Below are 17532 nucleotides of genomic sequence, written 5' to 3'. Positions count from 1 at the left end.
GTTACCGAAAAAAGTAGTTGCGTTACAGTAACGCGTTAGTCCCAACACTGGACCTGACCATGGCAATAGACAAAAACGAACTGAGACTGAACACTGGGAGACAGGGGAATTTAAACACAGGGTAACAAGACACAGGTGGGAACAATCAGGGGCGGGGCTGACGCTGATGAGGGCAGGAGACACAGAAGGGGTGACAGGTGAAAACAATCAGGAAATTAGACACACCAGGGAAACTAACGACAGACAGGAAAACACAGGGAAAAGACCAGACAATACACAGGGAGGAAAACATGACAAGGAGAACAGCAAAACACCCACTACCGGACACACAAAACTAAAAACGTGACACAACACAAGAATCGTGACAGATTCTCTTCTCCGAACAGAACAATTCAAGTGTTATATCCAAATGTTAGGTTTAGGGTACATTTTCATCCACTGTGTTTATATGAATTCAAGGATCATTTGTGCTCACCAAGAATACACTGACCAAGAAACATTAGTGCACTCCTGTACTTCTTATAAGAAATTAGCATCAGGAGTAATGAAAACTGCAGCAAACAAAATGTGTGTATTACTTTTTTTCTGGCAGGTTAAAAATGTGCCTTAAGCACTTTGTTTTAGTTGGACTTTTATTGCCAAATGTCATGGCATCCATCTTAAAGTGTCACTATATTCAAATGCAAATCACAAATGTTAACCTTATGGTGGAGCTAAAGGAAAAGTCACTTTGATCAGAATCAGAATACCTTTATTAGTCCCACAGAGGGGACATTTGCATCGTTACAGCAGGAAAGAGCCACAGACAGCTTAATGTTACACATGTTAAAAAAAAGTACTAAGTTATGATATAATAAAAAATATAATAAAAAAATAAAAGTAAAAAAAATACTTTTCAAAATACAAATCCTGTAACAGTTCTTAGGGTTTAGCAGCCGGGTATATATTACACAGTTATTAATGGCATATGTATATAATGTATATATTGCATATAGCACATAGTTTGATGGTATTTTATACAGAGTTACACAATTTACAAAATACAAAAAAAACACACATTGTAACGGTTCTAAGGATTTAGCAGCCAGGTATAAATTACACAGTTATTAACGGCATATATATATTGCACACAGCACATATTGCACAAAGTTGATTGGTATTTAGCAGCAAGGGGTGATATAGTCTGTGTTGTGGTGTGTGTAGGGGAGGGGATACATGAAGACTGTACTATTTCAGTCTAGACACCAACCAAACCACATTAGTAAGGTCTTTTAGAGAGAGCAAGACCTACATCAAGGCTTTCTCTATAAGTAAAAATAATAAGTGTATCCGCCCATTGATTCGAACTCGCTCCAAAATGTAATGGCTTTCATCTTCCACAAGGTGTTTTTGTAATCCTGCTCCAAAGCTAATGCTCACATCTGGGTGCATACAGTACACTTTAAGATTATTAACAACTCATTGTATTCTTTCTTAATATTTCTTCATATAAAATGGCGTGTTATCATTAAAGATACAATATAGGTGACACAAAGGATAACATTTATTGACATATAAATGTTATTTTGGTTTCTAAATGTTTCCTTTATCCAATTTAAACTAGGATGCCGGGGCGTTCAGCATGCGCCTGTACCAGAGGATCGAGTTCGGAGGTCAGATGATGGACCTGGCGGACGACTGTCCCAGCGTCCATGAACGCTTTCACTTGAACGACATCTTCTCCTGCAACGTGACCAATGGAAACTGGCTGTTCTACGAGCACCCAGAGTTCCAGGGCAGGATGTACCTGATAAGACGCGGAGAGTACATGAGGTTCAGCGAGTGGGGAGGCAGGAGCGCCCGAGTCGGCTCCATCAGACGCATCCTGGACTATTGATCTGCTTTAGAGCATCCAAGAGCTGCATTGAAGTTTTGGAAATGCTTCATGCTCAGATAAAGACAATTTACATTATGTGACTCTCACTTGGACCTTTTTCTGTAATATTTTGTCATTCATCTTGAAGGATAAGACAATATCCTAAAAAAAAAACGTTGAATTATTAAAAGGGATTAGAAATGGACTCAATGAAAAGCACAGACAACAAAATGTTCATGACTTGTACTCACCATCGTAATAAAGCATTTGCAAAATGGAGTCTTCATATTCGCTTCAGTCGTGAGCAGGACCTCAAACATTTTAAAACATGGCATTAGTTTCAAGTTTCAAGATTCAAAGGCTTTAAGAAGCCTTCAAGTAGTGAGAGTGAAGTACTGTGTATTGTATCACAGAAAATACTGTACATTTGCCCATGTCCATTAAAAAACTTACTGACCTGATAGATTGTTCTGACTATCACGTGTCCGCAACATTTCATATCAGTTTAATCCTGCTGATGCTGTACAGTACACAGTCTATTGTACGGTGGCCCTTTCTGGAGGGAAATAGTGATGAACATGGAGGAAAGAACAATAACTCATCGCACACCAAGAATAATCTATACACAAACAGATTTTTCCCACCCACCCGCACCCCTGATACATCAACGCTGTGAGGGATATATTTAAATGACAATGCTTTATGCTGTGCAATCACACAGCCGGCCTTTCTTTCTTTTTTTTATAAAGCATAGTGGCTTGGCTGAGTGTCATCGTTAACCGCAGTCTGATACCAACATAACCATGGGAAAGGTAAGGAACTATGGTTTTATCCACACTGTATTTTACCAATTACATTCCATCCAAAGCTTTGCATTAAAAAAATGAAACTATCGGTGCATGTGCAATTATTGCTTTTTGCAGATCATATTTTACGAGGACAGGAACTTCCAGGGGCGCTCTCATGAGTGCAGCAGCGACAGTGCCGAGCTCCACTCCTACTTCAACAGATGCAACTCCATCAGGGTGGAGAGCGGCTGCTTCATGATCTATGAGAGGCCCAACTACACGGGCAACCAGTACTACCTGAGGAGAGGAGAGTACTCTGACAACCAGCGTGCCATTGGCCTCAACGACTGTGTCAGGTCTTGCCGTATGATCCCCCAGGTAAGTCAGAAATAAAAAAATATCCCTAATGGACCAATTTTATGGTCTTTATTCCATTGATGGGTTATTTTCTAGCTCTTAAAGGCTTGTAATGTCAGTAGTGATGTACCTGACTGGGATTACACACCTAAAATATCTCTGGATACCAATGGGATTTATTATAATGCTGCTTAGTAACAATGTTTTCCATCCATTCCCAGCACCGTGGCTCCTACAAGATGAGGCTCTACGAACGCTCCGACATGTCCGGTCAGATGCACGAAATGTTGGACGACTGCCCAAACATCCAGGACCGCCTCAGCATGTCCGACTTCAACTCCTGTAACGTGATGGAAGGCCACTGGCTGCTGTACGACCAGCCCAACTACAAGGGCAGGGCGTACTACATGAGGCCCGGGGAGTACAGGAGGTTCAGCGACTGGGGAGGCGTCAGCCCCAAAGTCGGCTCCATCAGAAGAATCAGCGACTTGAACTGAAGCCATGCCTTAATTCAACGCATCTTTCCCCAAGTCTGTGTTTCCCAATAAACTTCAACAGCTTCATAAACATTCATGCTTCTCTTGTGTTTATTAGCCAGTTGTCAGCTGTGGTTTTGTACTTCACAATTGGTCATTGAATTAGTTGAACACCTTTTTGTAGGATTTCTAAATACAATTGATTGTTCCCAAACTTAGACTGCCATACCAAACAATCCATTAGTTGCCCTCTCCCAATTTGAGCCCCCCAAAACTGGTGGGTACACTGGCAGACCATATCCACATGTTTGGTGTTAAAGCTTAAGCTGAATATAGAGAGACACAGCACACACACTGGTATAATAAAATTAGCTGAATATCACAAATGCAATGATTGACATTAAGACATACACCTCAAACATCATGATGGATTTGGTGAAGAATGACACACACTGTCTCAAAGTATTGTAGAACATAATATTCCAAGCACAATTTATAAATGCACAGCATGAAACCAATTAAAAGCAAAATCTTAAATGTTTCCAAATAATAATAATGAATTATTATGATTATGATTCTGATGATCATAATTGTTATATCGTATAGCTACTGGAACTTTATTATTTCTTAAAATATACTTATAAATGATCAGAAAGATAGGTATTCTGTTAACATTCATAATATTTAGAAAAACTATTACTGACAGTTAAAGAACAACACCTTATGAAATGTTTTTCTTTCTATACACCAAAGAGAGTTTGTTACAGTATATATCACCATAAATAATGTACTTTAGTCACTTAATAATATCAAACATTGATTTTAAACAAAAATATCCAAGTAAATAACATTTAAAAAATAAATATGCACGTCGATTTGAAAATGTTCATAACTAATACTGCGTCACAGGTGTGTATTTACTTAAGATATGAAACAGAAGATTTTCTACATATCCTCTCTAGCCCCTGCAGTTAGAAATTCAATCAAAATATAACTGGTCATCATCCTTTTAAAAAACATGTACAAATATGGCACCAACAATTCCCGATGACACCATGGAGGATATTTCCGAGAATAGATTAATTTGAATATTTACATGATATTAGACAAACAACATCAATACATCCATCTTCATGAAGTAAAAGCATAGTCATCACTTGCCACACACACACACACACACACACACACACACACACACACACACACACACACACACACACACACACACACACACACACACACACACACACCAAGAAACTTTTAAAACCTTTGGTTTCAGAGAAGCACAGTCCAACAGCACAGTGTAAACTTACTTATTTGCATACAGTGGGTTTGCTCAGGTAGAACGTTAGGCCGAGCAAATGGCTTCCTGCTCTGTTATGCAACATATTTAATGCGAAAGGGCTGTTCCATGTTGTTCTGCAGCCATTGTCCACTGGACGTGTGGATACCATACTAGTCTTTTCCTTTGTCCATGCACGTCAAAACACCAAACCAGTTAATTATTTATCCTTTTTTCCAAATACAAATCCATATTTCCGTCCCAATGTTGTGCTCCAACAAAAAGGTAAACATGTGCCAGTAGCCTTCAATTATAGAGAATTTGAATAACAATACTTTGTTTGTCAAGAGGTAGTATAAAAAGCCCTGAAAACATGGGGAATCTCTCCAACGGAGACCATGGGCAAGGTAAGTACTGTTTTTTTCTCTCTGCTTATATTAAATGTACTGCAACGTTTTCTCAGTATGTTTTATGTTTTCTCAACTCTTATTGCTGAAACATTGGCAGCTACTGACACATTTATTCCCCAATAGATTATCTTTTACGAGGACAAAAACTTCCAGGGTCGGAGCTATGAGTGCAGCAACGACTGCACGGACCTTCACTCGTACTTCAGCCGCTGCAACTCCATCAGGGTGGAGAGCGGCTGCTTCATGATCTACGAGCGACCCAGCTTCATGGGCCACCAGTACTTCATGAGGAGGGGAGAGTACCCCGACTACCAGAGGTGGATGGGATTCAGTAGCTGTATCCGCTCATGCAGGATGATTCCACAGGTAAGACGACGATTAAAGACGATGGACATTTTGCTTTAAAGTCTGATCATTTCCAAAAGGCACTTGGTTAAAGAAGACTTCATGTCCTTTGTTCCCACAGTATCGAGGCTCCTACAGATTGCGCATCTACGAGAAGCCCGACTTCAGCGGTCACATGATGGAGTTCATGGATGACTGTCCCTGTGTGTCTGACCGTTTCCATCACCGCCATGTGTACTCCAGTAATATTATGAATGGCTTCTGGATCTTCTATGAGTACCCCAACTTCCGAGGCAGACAGTACTTCCTGAGACCTGGGGAATACAGGAGGTACCGCGACTGGTGCGCCACCTGCGCCATCGTTGGCTCCTTCAGGAGGGTCAACGAATTTTAGCCGTTTAGCGAAACCTTGATGTAAATATCAAACACTTTGTTTATTAAAGATGTTGCATTTTTAAATCTCCTTTGTGAATGTGTTTTGATTAGTTTGACAAAGTCTGATGTTGTTGCCTGGGCTTAAAAATAAACAGAGCCTTTCATTAAGACGATAAAAAGGCTTTGTGGTTTGCAGATCTGTAATACATTTGGCGTTACTGTGAACAAAAGGGAATTATTTTTGACATTTTGTTTACACCCTAACTACAAGAAACAAGAGGGGTAAGCAGCCACAACTGTACTGCAGCATATAAACTACCCATGAGAGTGAATAATGCTTCATCAACCTTTTCTTCTGCGATACTTGTTATGACTCAATTATCATATAATATATATTATCATATAATATAATATATATTATCATATAATACTGAAGGTAAGTGTAAGCTAAGGCAATCAGCCTACACCACAACAAAAATGAACTCAAATACTATAAATCCTATTTTATTAGCACACACTGTACACACTTTCAAAAATATGTAATTATTTTACATATTTCTGATTATTTACAACTATTTATTTAATTTACATTACTTTACATTACATTGCATTTAGCTGACACTTTTATCCAAAGCGACTTACAATAAGTGCATTCGACCAACAAGATACAAACTTGAAGAAAACAGAATCATAGAAGTACATCAGGTTTCATAGAGCCAAAACATTTCAAGTGCTACTCAACTGGCTTTAGATAAGCCAGTCCTTTGTCAGTATATAAGTGCTTTGTTAGCAATTCTTTGTTAGTAATTCTATTGCTCGAAGTGGAGTCGAACATATCATTTACATACAGAACTTTCTTCAAATGGAAATGGGATTTTATATTTTTTAGATCAGTCATGAGTATAGAAAATCAAGAGAAACATCACTGTATGAAGTAGTTATGTAAACTCTACCAAATGTAATGCCATTTAAATTGTTTAAAATACAGTCCTCAAGAATTTTATTTAGATAACATTTATTAATTATTGTTGCACATTGCAGTCCTGCAGAAAAATAAGGTTGCCTGCAATGTCGACAGTAAAATAGTGGACTGTTTAATTTTTTGTTTGTATTTAGCAGACATGCAGATGACATGTATGAATCTCAGGTTTGTGTAATTGAACAAGTGTCTGAGCCAGTTACTATGGTGCTAAGATAACAGCTATTTTGCCAAGCTAAAAAAGCAATGCCCTTGCTTATCCAATTGTTGCTTCGTAGGTTTGAGCACCCTGATCCTAACTGCGTAAATTACTCACTCCTAATTAAAAAATCAATACCTGGGAAAGACAGCTCCTGTATCAGGAAGTGGCTTTACATTTGTGCACAGGGAGGAAGTTGAAAGGCACTGTCCATACAGTCTATTTGTGTCTGACTTAGTGGCAAACAAACCGATTAAACAAATCCTGCAACATGGATAAACGGATGGATAAATAAGTAGGATACACTGTAATAACGGAATAAAACAAACGATTATCTGCTTAGATTGAAGGCAGTTGATCTTACAACTTACCATGGTCCATGGGCATGTGACAAGTATAGTCACAACAGCCTTTTGTGCTCCCTCTACAGCAATTTACAGCAGAAAAAAAGCCAAATACAATGGATAAGTTAACATATTAAATAAAGAGGCAAGCACATATTAATACAATTTAATATGTACACAGCCATGGTAAAAAGAAATGAAAACAAGTATCAGCATTATAAAAGTATGTAAAGTATATATAGAAATGTGCAAAAACATTCACAGACATGAACACATTAACAATAATCAACTGTACAAAAGTGTATGTGCACATGAGCAGTGGTATTCTCATGTGAAAGCACCTGCAGCATCTCACTGTGAGACACCGCCAGAGCTGGGAGAAGTACTCAGATCTTGTACTTGAGTAAAGTAGAATACCAGAGTGTAGGAATACTCGGTTACAGGTAAAAGTCCTGCATTCACAAAGTACTAATTTTCCAGTAGGCTATGGCTCATATCAGATTTAAAAATACTACATTTCTGTATTTTAAACATCATTAATGCATTCATTTCAATGTTCATTTGGTAAAGGTGGGGATTATTTGTATTACTTGCTATACTAATGGGAAGCGTAACCTATAATAATTATGATTTATTGGTTGGTTTATATTCTGTATTATGAAACTTGCAAAGTAGCTAGTAGCTAGTCGTTTTCCAAATGTAATGTAGTGGAGTAAAAACAAAAAAATAGTGCCTCCAAAATGTAGTCAAGTAAAAGTATAAAGTAAAAGTAAAGTACCTCATAATTGTAATTGTACTTGGTTAAATTCCACCACTGCTCATATGGTCCACAGTGCTCTGCAGGGGTGGGGATCCTCCGGCCCCCGGGCCGTATACGGCCCGCGAGACCATTTGGTACGGCCCCTCGAGGTAATTTATAAACACTCCTTGAACACAACATGAGCCTAACGTGTTATCACGTGGTATATGTCTCGTCTGACAGGGGTGCAGTTCTGACGGAGAGTACCAGAACGTCGCTCCGGCACCAAAAATTGCAGTACCCATAAGGAGCCGTAGACATGCCGCAGTTTTTGCGTGGCTGTGTCTTTAGTTGAAAGCCCAGTGGCGATCTGTTCATCTTTCATACTGATCATACAGTCAATAACTTTGTTGTTATTAGCATCTGGTTAGCTAGCTATGCTAACGAATATAAGAAGCTTTTTCTACAACCAGTGAGGTAAAGGCACATCTTTNGTGTGCCTTGGCAGTCTCAGGTTTAGGATTGACAAAAAATAAAAAGATGACAATAAAGGCTTTCAATTCTATAATATGCTATTTACATATGTGTCGTTGAAAGGAATATTGTTTTCAGCTTTAATTATACGTTTTTTCTTCCGACACTAAAATATGGAATTGGTTATGATCCATCACACGTATACATTTGGGATCCACACCTGCTATTTAAAAACAGCTGACTTTCAAAACAATTGATTAAAATGACAATGTATTATTCTAGGAGAATGAAGAAAAGCTTTGCTTGCTCATCAAGTTGCATTGTGACAAACAATGGGGAAAGGTACGCCACTCTGTTCTGTTGGTCTTTAGTTGACAGAACAATAACCATGTTGTTTTGTAAAAAAAATCACTTGCCGTCATCATTTTTTGCACTAGGAAATATTTTCTTTTCATTTTTAATTACAAGCTAAATATTATAAATGTTATTATAAGGCTTGCTGAGGCAGTTTTATGATGGATGCAGCATATTTGGGAATATTACCTTCTATTAATAACGTTTTACAGATTTTTCAGTTTTATTACACAGCCTTGTAATGTGTTCAATCAAAATGGTAAAAGACAACATCTTGAAGTCATCACTACGACTCATTTTAAAGCAAAGGACCTTTAGCCTACAAGAGACTTGTCTTTGTTAAAAAATACAAAAGCTGTGTTGATGTCCTAACAATAACTGTCTTTTAATTATTTGGGCCGTTTCTCTTAAATTCTAAATATCTAATTATATTGTTTTCGAATTGTTTCTTCTTTTCTGTGTTATTGGTATCTAAATTTGAACATATAACATATTTTGGATGGGTTAAAAAAAGTATTAATTCAAGTAAAAGCAACTCAACTAATCAACACTTAGTATAGATTTTTGTATTGATGATGTGGTTATTTAGTTACTTTAACAGCTAAGGACATGTCACACAAAGAAAGGAAGTGCTTGACAAACATAGTTAATAATTACACATTGCTTTTATTTACTTAAGTCAAATACAGAAGTCTAGCACATATCAGTGATACGCCTCATGCTCATGAACCTCTGGCCGCTCATGCCCATGTCCCTGAAGCTCTTGTACTCTCCGGGCCTCATGTACATCATCTTGCCTCTGAACTGGGGCTGCTCGTACATCAGCCAGTGACCGTCCATCACGTTGCAGGACTGGCACTCGTTCATGCGGTAACGCTCCTGGATGTTGTCACAGTCGTCCATCAGCTCATTCATCTGACCACCAAAGTTCTCCCTCTCGTGGATCCTCATCCTGAACTGGCCTCTGTGCTGTAATACCATAAAGGGAAGATGTAAGTAGGCAACACAATTTATGACAAAGAAATTTGATTAAAATCAAAAGAGATGTATAAATGGTGTCTTACGAAGGGGATCATTCTGCAGGATCTGATGTTGTCGAACATCATTCCCATGCTCATCATGCGCTGCATGTCCTGGTACTCGCCCTTCCTCATGAAGAACTGGTTTCCCATGTAGTTGGGGCGCTCGTAGGTCATGAAGCAGCCGCTCTCAACCCTGCAGGACTGGCACCTGCTCAGGTAGGAGGACATGTCAGGGCAGTCGCTCATGCACTCATAGGAACGACCCTGGAAGTTCTTCTCCTCGTAAAAGACAATCTGAAATGGAGAAAAAAGTAATAGTTAATATCAGTGATAATGTATTTTGCTTTGTAGAAATGTATTTTTAGATAAGCATCCCATTACCTTGCCCATGATGATGGTTTAGGTAGTTCCAAGTGGATGGTTCAACTTGCTCTGCCAACTCCATGAATCCAGGCCCCTTTTATACAAAAGTGTTGGGTCCATGACGTGTTGTTATTCTAATGTGTAAAGCTGATGATCAAGCAGTATGACTTCTGCTGAACGGGGTCTGTAAAAGTGTAACAATGGCTCACCATCCATACATTTCTGGCAGCCGTCATCTGCATTGTCTATTATAAGCAAGAGCTTTGTGTGTGTTCCATTTTCAGTCAGAAGCTTCTCCACATATGGTCTGATCAACACTGATGGAACGAAGGTGACAACAGTCCACATCTGTGACAAACCTATGAGAAACCCAGAAACTGTGCAAATATTTTTTTAGTATAATTAATTAAACATCCTGACTTTGTATTTGTATGTATTATCAAAAAGGTTTCCCTCTCAGCTGATCACAATTTCTGTTTTGTAACTTTTAAAAAATGGTTTTAAAATGCCACCTTACATTAATAAAAACATTGAAAAGGATTCAAAACTGCTCTTATTGGAACAAATGAACACTACTTACGGACAACTTAATCACATTCCTGAGATATCGCCTTCACGAGAATTGAAAAGATGTCTCATCACAGAGACCTTGAACCGCAAAATCTAATCCGTTTATTCCTGAGTCGAATATGACATCGTGTGTGCCACATTTAAAGCACTGTGAAAAATACTGTTTGGTTATTCTTAGCAGGAGAAGAGCAGGAGAGCACCAAGCGTGTTGTCCATACTTGGTTGTCCATAATTAAACATTTAGCTACCTACTGTAAGCTAACATTATCTCATATCACAAGCTAGCTGCATATGTTTCATGTGTAAAAAAATATTATTGAAGAGAGAGAGTGTGTATAGAGTTACACTCTCTGTCTCTTCAATAATCATTTCTTACACTGTCATCCTAACTTTTGACAAGCACTTGCACAGGAGGAGCTGCATTTCTAAATATACATATCAAGAGGAAAGTGTTTTACTTACCCGTTTTTAAATTCATGTGAAATCAGAACGCTCTGTTTCTTTAGATTACAGCGATCTGATTTTATTGTGAAGCAGCCGATTAGATTTACGAACGAAACCCGTAATTAGACGAGAAGCTTGTGCTGGAGAGGAACAATACAGCATAGTAAACTCTGAGTTAACAGGTGAAGTTAAAGCTAACAAGCTTCCTTGGTTGACACGGTGAATCCGTAATTCATGCTAACTGTTATATTAGGCAAATGTGTCTTGCAAAAGTCATGCATACCTGAAAAAATGAAAAGCCAAGCCTTAAGTCACTGTATTTCCCAAGTAAAGAGCATGCTTGGCTTCTACCAGTACTTGCTGGTGTGAATTTGCATCTTTGCCATACAATCAAATAAAACCTTTTTGCTAGTTGAGCTATCAATACCTCATAACATTAGCTCATAGCATTCATTTCCTAATGTATTTGTGTAGGCATACTGCTACATTCAATGTCTCATCCACAATTATTATTAAAAAATACATGGTCTTACCTGTTCAAGTATTCATGTAGACAGAAGGCTTTATATGTGTGATGCTAATTGACTAAAAACATGCTAACTACAAAAATATAAGTCGTTATCTTAAAAAGGGAAAGCTGACAATAAAGAATACAGAGCTATCTTTAAACAGACAGCTGAAAGCAAACTTTTATTCAGTTAGCAACACACTATTAGAAGAAGAAAAAAAAGTGTAGCACTATCTTAACTTCACATACAAAACGTGTCAGTTGCTAATCAAGCTACATGTGGAGCATGCTAACGTTATTAGCATAAGCTTTAGACCTTTTACATTGCATAAATTAGCGTAGCGGATAGCTTACATATCCTTTACTTACTTAAAAAAATTATGTATACATTTATTTACTCACTGCTGGATGGTTTCAGTCACTGCAGGACAGAGGAACAAGGTTGACTTTCTGCCTTCTGAGTGGCTTGCTGGAGCAGCTTCTTAGTGGCTGAAGAGACTCATCAGATTGGTAAAGAAGGCCAGCTTTGTCCTGGAGGCCCTCTGGACACTGTGGAGTTTCAGACAGGTGGATGATGGCCAAGCTGTCGTCCCTGCTGGACATCATGTCACTTCCTCCTTTGTTTTGCAGCACCTTCAGTGACACCTGCTTCCCCCGCGGTGTCTCACAGAGATAAACTGCAGGTGCTTTCTTCCTGCAGCCAGCAATCAGACTTTACAACAACACACACAGGGGTGGGGAACCTTTTTCCTCTCAAGGGCCATTTCAATTTTTTCAATATCCTCCGAGGGCCGTACAAATGATTGAACTCTGCTTAAAAATACTAAAAATCACAGCCCATTCATTTCGCCTTTCTTTCATGTTGTGCAAAGAAAAAGCAACCTCTTAATCNTTTGAGTACAACAACTTAGTATTTTCTTTTCATTTTTAATTACAAGCTAAATATTATAAATGTTACCATAAGGCTTGCTGAGGCAGTTTTATGATGGATCATCCATCATAAAACTGCCTCAGCAAGCCTTATGGTAACATTTATAATATTTAGCTTGTAATTAAAAATGAAAAGAAAATACTAAGTTGTTGTACTCAAACATTCCGTGGCCACTTTACTCTGGACAATTCAACAATTAAATAAAGTGTTAGTTAAGTTATTTCCTAGTGCAAAAAATGATGACGGCAAGTGATCTTTTTACAAAACAGCATGGTTATTGTTCTGTCAACTAAAGACCAACAGAACAGAATGGCGTACCTTTCCCCATTGTTTGTCACAATGCAACTTTGATGAGCAAGCAAAGCTTTTCTTCATTCTCCTAGAATAATACATTGTCATTTTAATCAATTGTTTTGAAAGTCAGCTGTTTTTAAATAGCAGGTGTGGATCCCAAATGTATACGTGTGATGGATCATAACCAATTCCATATTTTAGTGTCGGAAGAAAAAACGTATAATTAAAGCTGAAAACAATATTCCTTTCAACGACACATATGTAAATAGCATATTATAGAATTGAAAGCCTTTATTGTCATCTTTTTATTTTTTGTCAATCCTAAACCCAAAGATATTCTCTTAAATATAGTACCAGTCAAAAGTTTGCACACATCTTCTAATTTGAAGGTTTCTATTTATTTAAATTATTTTATACATTGTAGATTCATACTGTAGACATTAAAACTATAAAAGAACACATATGGAATTATCTAGTAAACAAAAAGTGTTTGTTCTATTTTAGATTCTTCAAATTAGCCCTATTTTGCCTTGACAGCTTTGCACACTCTTGGCTTCTCTCAGTTAGCTTCATGATGTAGTCACCTTGAATGGTTTTCCAACCGTCTTGAAGAACTTCCCTGAGGAGCTGAGCACTTGTTGGCTGATTTTCCTTCACTCTGCGGTCCAACTGATCCCAAACCTTCTCAATTGGGTTGACGTTGGTTGATTGTGGAGGCCAGGTCATCTGATGGAGCACTCTGTCTGTCACACTCCTAGGCTCATGTCACGTTGGTAGTTTTGTATGTTTAGGTTATGTCACGTTATATGTCTAGGTTTGGGTGTTTTGCTGTTTTCCCTGTCATGTTTTCCTCCTGTTTATTGTCTGCTCCTTTTCCCTGTGTTTTTTCTCCTGTCGTTAGTTTCCCTGGTGTGTCTAATTGTCAGATTATGTTCACCTGTGGCCCCTGTATTTCCTCCTCCCTCCTCACCTGTGTCTTGTTTTGTGACTAGTCTTTTGTGTATTTAAGTTCTGGGTTTTCTGTCTATCTTTGTCGGATCGTCTTGTGTCATGACTAGTTCTTCAGTGAGTGTTCTGTTTTGTCTTTGTTTATATCATTTTGCCTTGAAATAAAGGAGTTTTTTCAGTTATATCTGCTTTTGGGTCCTGCTTCCTTCACAATCCGTAACACTGTCACTTTTCTTCTTAGTAAAATAGCCCTTACATAGCCTGGTTCTTGCCATAATATGGATTACAACAGTAGTCAAATAGGGGCTATACACTGTGCACTAACCCTACCTCTGCACAACACAACTGATGGTCTCAAACACATTAAGAAGGCAAGTAATTCCACAAATTGACAAGGAACACGTGTTAATTGAAAACCATTCCAGGTGACTACCTCATGAAGCTGACTGAGAGAAGCCAAGAGTGTACAAAGCTGTCATCAAGGCAAAAGGGGGCTACTCTGAAGAATCTAAAATAAAAATCATATTATTGATAATTTTTTATTACACTTTTTGTTTACTAGATAATTTCATATATGTGGCCTGCTCCATCGAAATCATTCGCATTGACCCGAAGACACATTTTGAGTTGTATACACTGTTGGAAAGAGGAGATTCCTAGCTTTCTAATGATATCAGGATTGTTGTTGTACTCCAAATATTAAGCAAAATATGTCACATTATATAATGACTGTCACCGTGTCATCATTTTGAGAAAAAGGCCTTCAAAGTTTCCTCTTCTCTGGAATCCATCGATCTGATTGATTATTAGCGGAGCAAATTATCAAAATACTACGGAGGGAAGATATTTTCGTTTGGATTTCTGGTCTGGGGGAAGTGAGGCAGTGGCGCTGCAGAACAGAGTGGTGAGTGAGAGCTGTCATCTTCCCTTCACAAGCTTCAAAAATGTATTTATCGTGTGATTTTGGAAATAAAAGTTTTATATTCTGAAAGCCAAGACTTTGTTTATTTAAAATCAAACAAAACACCCGAACCCTGAAAAACAATTTTTTTACACAAATCCGCGTTTATTTTGAAATGAGCCGTTGCGACTTCCGACTGATTTCGATAGAGCGGGTCACATGTTCTTTCATAGTTTTGATGTCTTCAGTATTAATCTACAAAGTACAGTTATTTAAAGTTCTGTGATTCATATTTTTATAGTGTATACATTTTCCATGTGTGTCAACCTCTTTTACCATCAGTTATTTGTGTGTATGACTTTCAGATCACTCAATAATAACAAACAAGAGTAGTAGATTTAAAAGAGAATCACTAGATTTTTATTAAAAATCTTTCATACGGTGGCGCTCTAATAACAGGAGTCCATGATGCGCTTCATGCTCATGAACCTCTGGCCGCTCATGCCCATGTCTCTGAAGCTCTTGTACTCTCCGGGCCTCAGGTACATCATCTTGCCCTTGTACTGGGGCTGCTCGTACATCAGCCAGTGGCCGTCCATCACGTTGCAGGACTGGCACTCGTTCATGCGGTAACGGTCCATCATGTTGTCGCAGTCGTCCATCAGCTCATGCATCTGACCACCGAAGTTCTCCTTCTCGTGGATCCTCATCCTGAACTGGCCTCTGTGCTGTAAATTAAAAAGAATGATCATAAGACAAAGAAATCCTCCTTCAAATATCATATAACATTTTTCATTTATGAAATGTCATAATTTCAAAGTACCATGGGGATCATGCGGCAAGACTTGATGCAGTCACTCATGCCCATACGCTGGTAGTCGGAGTACTCGCCCCTCCTGACAAAGTACTGGTTTCCCATGTAGTTGTTGCGGTCGTACACCATGAAGCAGCCGCTCTCCACCTTGCAGGAGTGACACCTGCTCAGGTAGGAGGACATGTCAGAGCAGTCATTGCTGGTCTCATAGGAACGACCCTGGAAGTTCCTGTCCTCGTAGAAGATGATCTGTAAAAAGGAATCATTATGATAACAGTGTATCGAAGATTTTATAAAGTACACATTTTTTCAGTTTTAACGACGACCCTGATTTGATTTGAATGTTAGAAATCGAGTGCTGTAAATACCTTGCCCATGGTCATGGTTACAGTTTACTACTATTGCTTCAGCTCTAAATGACTGCACACTTTTTTCGATGTCCCCCAGTTGCTTTTATACCTGACCTAGCATCAAAGGAAAACATGACCCCATTGTTGAAATTCCTGACAGGGCAATACGTAGCAGAGGCACCCGTGTACAGTTCAATTCAAAGTGACCTATAACAGTTCATGATTTGCTTTGGTTGCAATAGTGGGAAGAGGCCCTGCTTTGCATTGTCTGTGCTGCTGAACAACACCAGCCGTTTTTTCACAAACAACATACTGTACTTCACATTAAATATGTAACCTCTGATCTAGTCAATTAATGGGTTCATAGCCATGAAAAAATACATCACTGATGCAGGATTAACTATACGAGTCTAAGAAAACATGTGGATTTTATCAAATGTAATTATTCTACACCATGATATATACAAAAAACAGTAAGGCCCCTTGACACTTTTTTTTTTGTTGAGATAAAACCATATGACCATTTTCCAAAAGTCACACACCAGATAATATGTTGCTTTGTTTTTTTATATTATTTCCAAATAAAAGTGTCTTTATTTTTAGAATAATATCTCTTGGTAAAAACTTATTTTTTTCAGAAAAACATTTACAACATCTACTTTTAGATACAATACAGCATACAAAACCAACTGATCATATTATTTTATAGCACAATCTCCAAATATATGATTTGTATGCTGACATTATTCATACAAATAGTTGGAATGTAATTAACTTGGTTTTTATTGTATCTAGTGTACATTTATGAAATACTGTAAGTGATACTGTGCACATTCAGTTCAGCAATTATAGACTATAAGAACAATAATAAAAGTGTACTATATTAACTCACAACTTTGACTACAACCAAAATGAAGATTAAATACATGTATATCAATTAATTTGTAAGTTTATAGCTTTTGGAGCAATCATTTTGATGGTTTGATTGTAATACTATTTAATGATTAATACCCAAGAACAGTCTTGCGCGTACTCGCCACAAAAATAAATAGCTAAAACACATCACAATCATACTAGATAAATTACTGATATTTCAAGCTGTTTTTCCCTTTAAGCACTCATTCATCTTGTGGATTAAATAGCTATCTGATATTGAAAAAAATGGGTGAATGAAACAGGAGTGGGGTAATTGCTTTTGTCACATCGAAGGTAGGGGGGGTGGAGTCAAAACCAACATGATATTTAAATCTGTAGTCTGTAAATCATTGGTGATTGCAATAAGTGTGGTATTTTGAGAAACCAAAAGGGTAGATGGTGCTGGAGAAAGAGAGGTAGACGATGAACCACTTCCAAATAAGCTAAGCCTCAAGTTAAATGGCTCAGTCTTTACCTGCAGGCAACCTTCAAAGG

The 17532-nt window shown here is 38.0% G+C and overlaps 5 protein-coding genes across 6 annotated transcripts in view; 3 read left to right on the top strand and 2 right to left on the bottom strand.

The window, feature by feature from the left end:
* The window catches only part of LOC104960781 (gamma-crystallin M2-like), a 2905-nt gene extending 1029 nt beyond the window's left edge, over nt 1-1876 (top strand). Inside the window, exon 3 of the mRNA XM_010788935.1 lies at nt 1604-1876. Coding sequence (XP_010787237.1) covers nt 1604-1876 — 273 coding nt within the window. The remainder of the gene's footprint in view (nt 1-1603) is intronic.
* A 782-nt stretch (nt 1877-2658) lies between these two features.
* On the top strand, nt 2659-3497 carry LOC104960780 (gamma-crystallin M2-like). The gene is made up of 3 exons (XM_010788934.1): nt 2659-2667; nt 2779-3021; nt 3222-3497. The coding sequence occupies exons 1-3, from the start codon at nt 2659-2661 to the stop codon at nt 3495-3497; spliced, it is 528 nt and encodes a 175-aa protein (XP_010787236.1).
* A 1659-nt stretch (nt 3498-5156) lies between these two features.
* LOC104960778 (gamma-crystallin M2-like) lies at nt 5157-5907 on the top strand. 2 transcript variants are annotated; one of them, XM_010788933.1, is made up of 3 exons: nt 5157-5165; nt 5292-5534; nt 5635-5907. In XM_010788933.1, the coding sequence occupies exons 1-3, from the start codon at nt 5157-5159 to the stop codon at nt 5905-5907; spliced, it is 525 nt and encodes a 174-aa protein (XP_010787235.1). The 2 variants fall into 2 exon arrangements, with proteins under 2 accessions (XP_010787235.1, XP_010787234.1); XM_010788932.1 differs by having other exon boundaries at nt 5611-5907.
* A 3763-nt stretch (nt 5908-9670) lies between these two features.
* On the bottom strand, nt 9671-10389 carry LOC104960777 (gamma-crystallin M1-like). Its single transcript, XM_010788931.1, has 3 exons — nt 10381-10389; nt 10042-10293; nt 9671-9946 (listed from the first exon to the last, which is right to left on the bottom strand). The coding sequence occupies exons 1-3, from the start codon at nt 10387-10389 to the stop codon at nt 9671-9673; spliced, it is 537 nt and encodes a 178-aa protein (XP_010787233.1).
* Nucleotides 10390-15407: 5018 nt separating this feature from the next.
* LOC104960776 (gamma-crystallin M3-like) lies at nt 15408-16155 on the bottom strand. Its single transcript, XM_010788930.1, has 3 exons — nt 16141-16155; nt 15782-16021; nt 15408-15686 (listed from the first exon to the last, which is right to left on the bottom strand). The coding sequence occupies exons 1-3, from the start codon at nt 16153-16155 to the stop codon at nt 15408-15410; spliced, it is 534 nt and encodes a 177-aa protein (XP_010787232.1).
* Nucleotides 16156-17532: the final 1377 nt, after the last annotated feature.

The sequence above is a fragment of the Notothenia coriiceps genome, unplaced genomic scaffold, assembly GCF_000735185.1.
Source record: "Notothenia coriiceps isolate Sejong01 unplaced genomic scaffold, NC01 NC01_scaffold00032381, whole genome shotgun sequence".
Lineage (NCBI taxonomy): Eukaryota > Metazoa > Chordata > Actinopteri > Perciformes > Nototheniidae > Notothenia > Notothenia coriiceps.
Note: the sequence above shows the minus strand (reverse complement) of the source record. Positions and strands in the feature narration are given on the sequence as shown.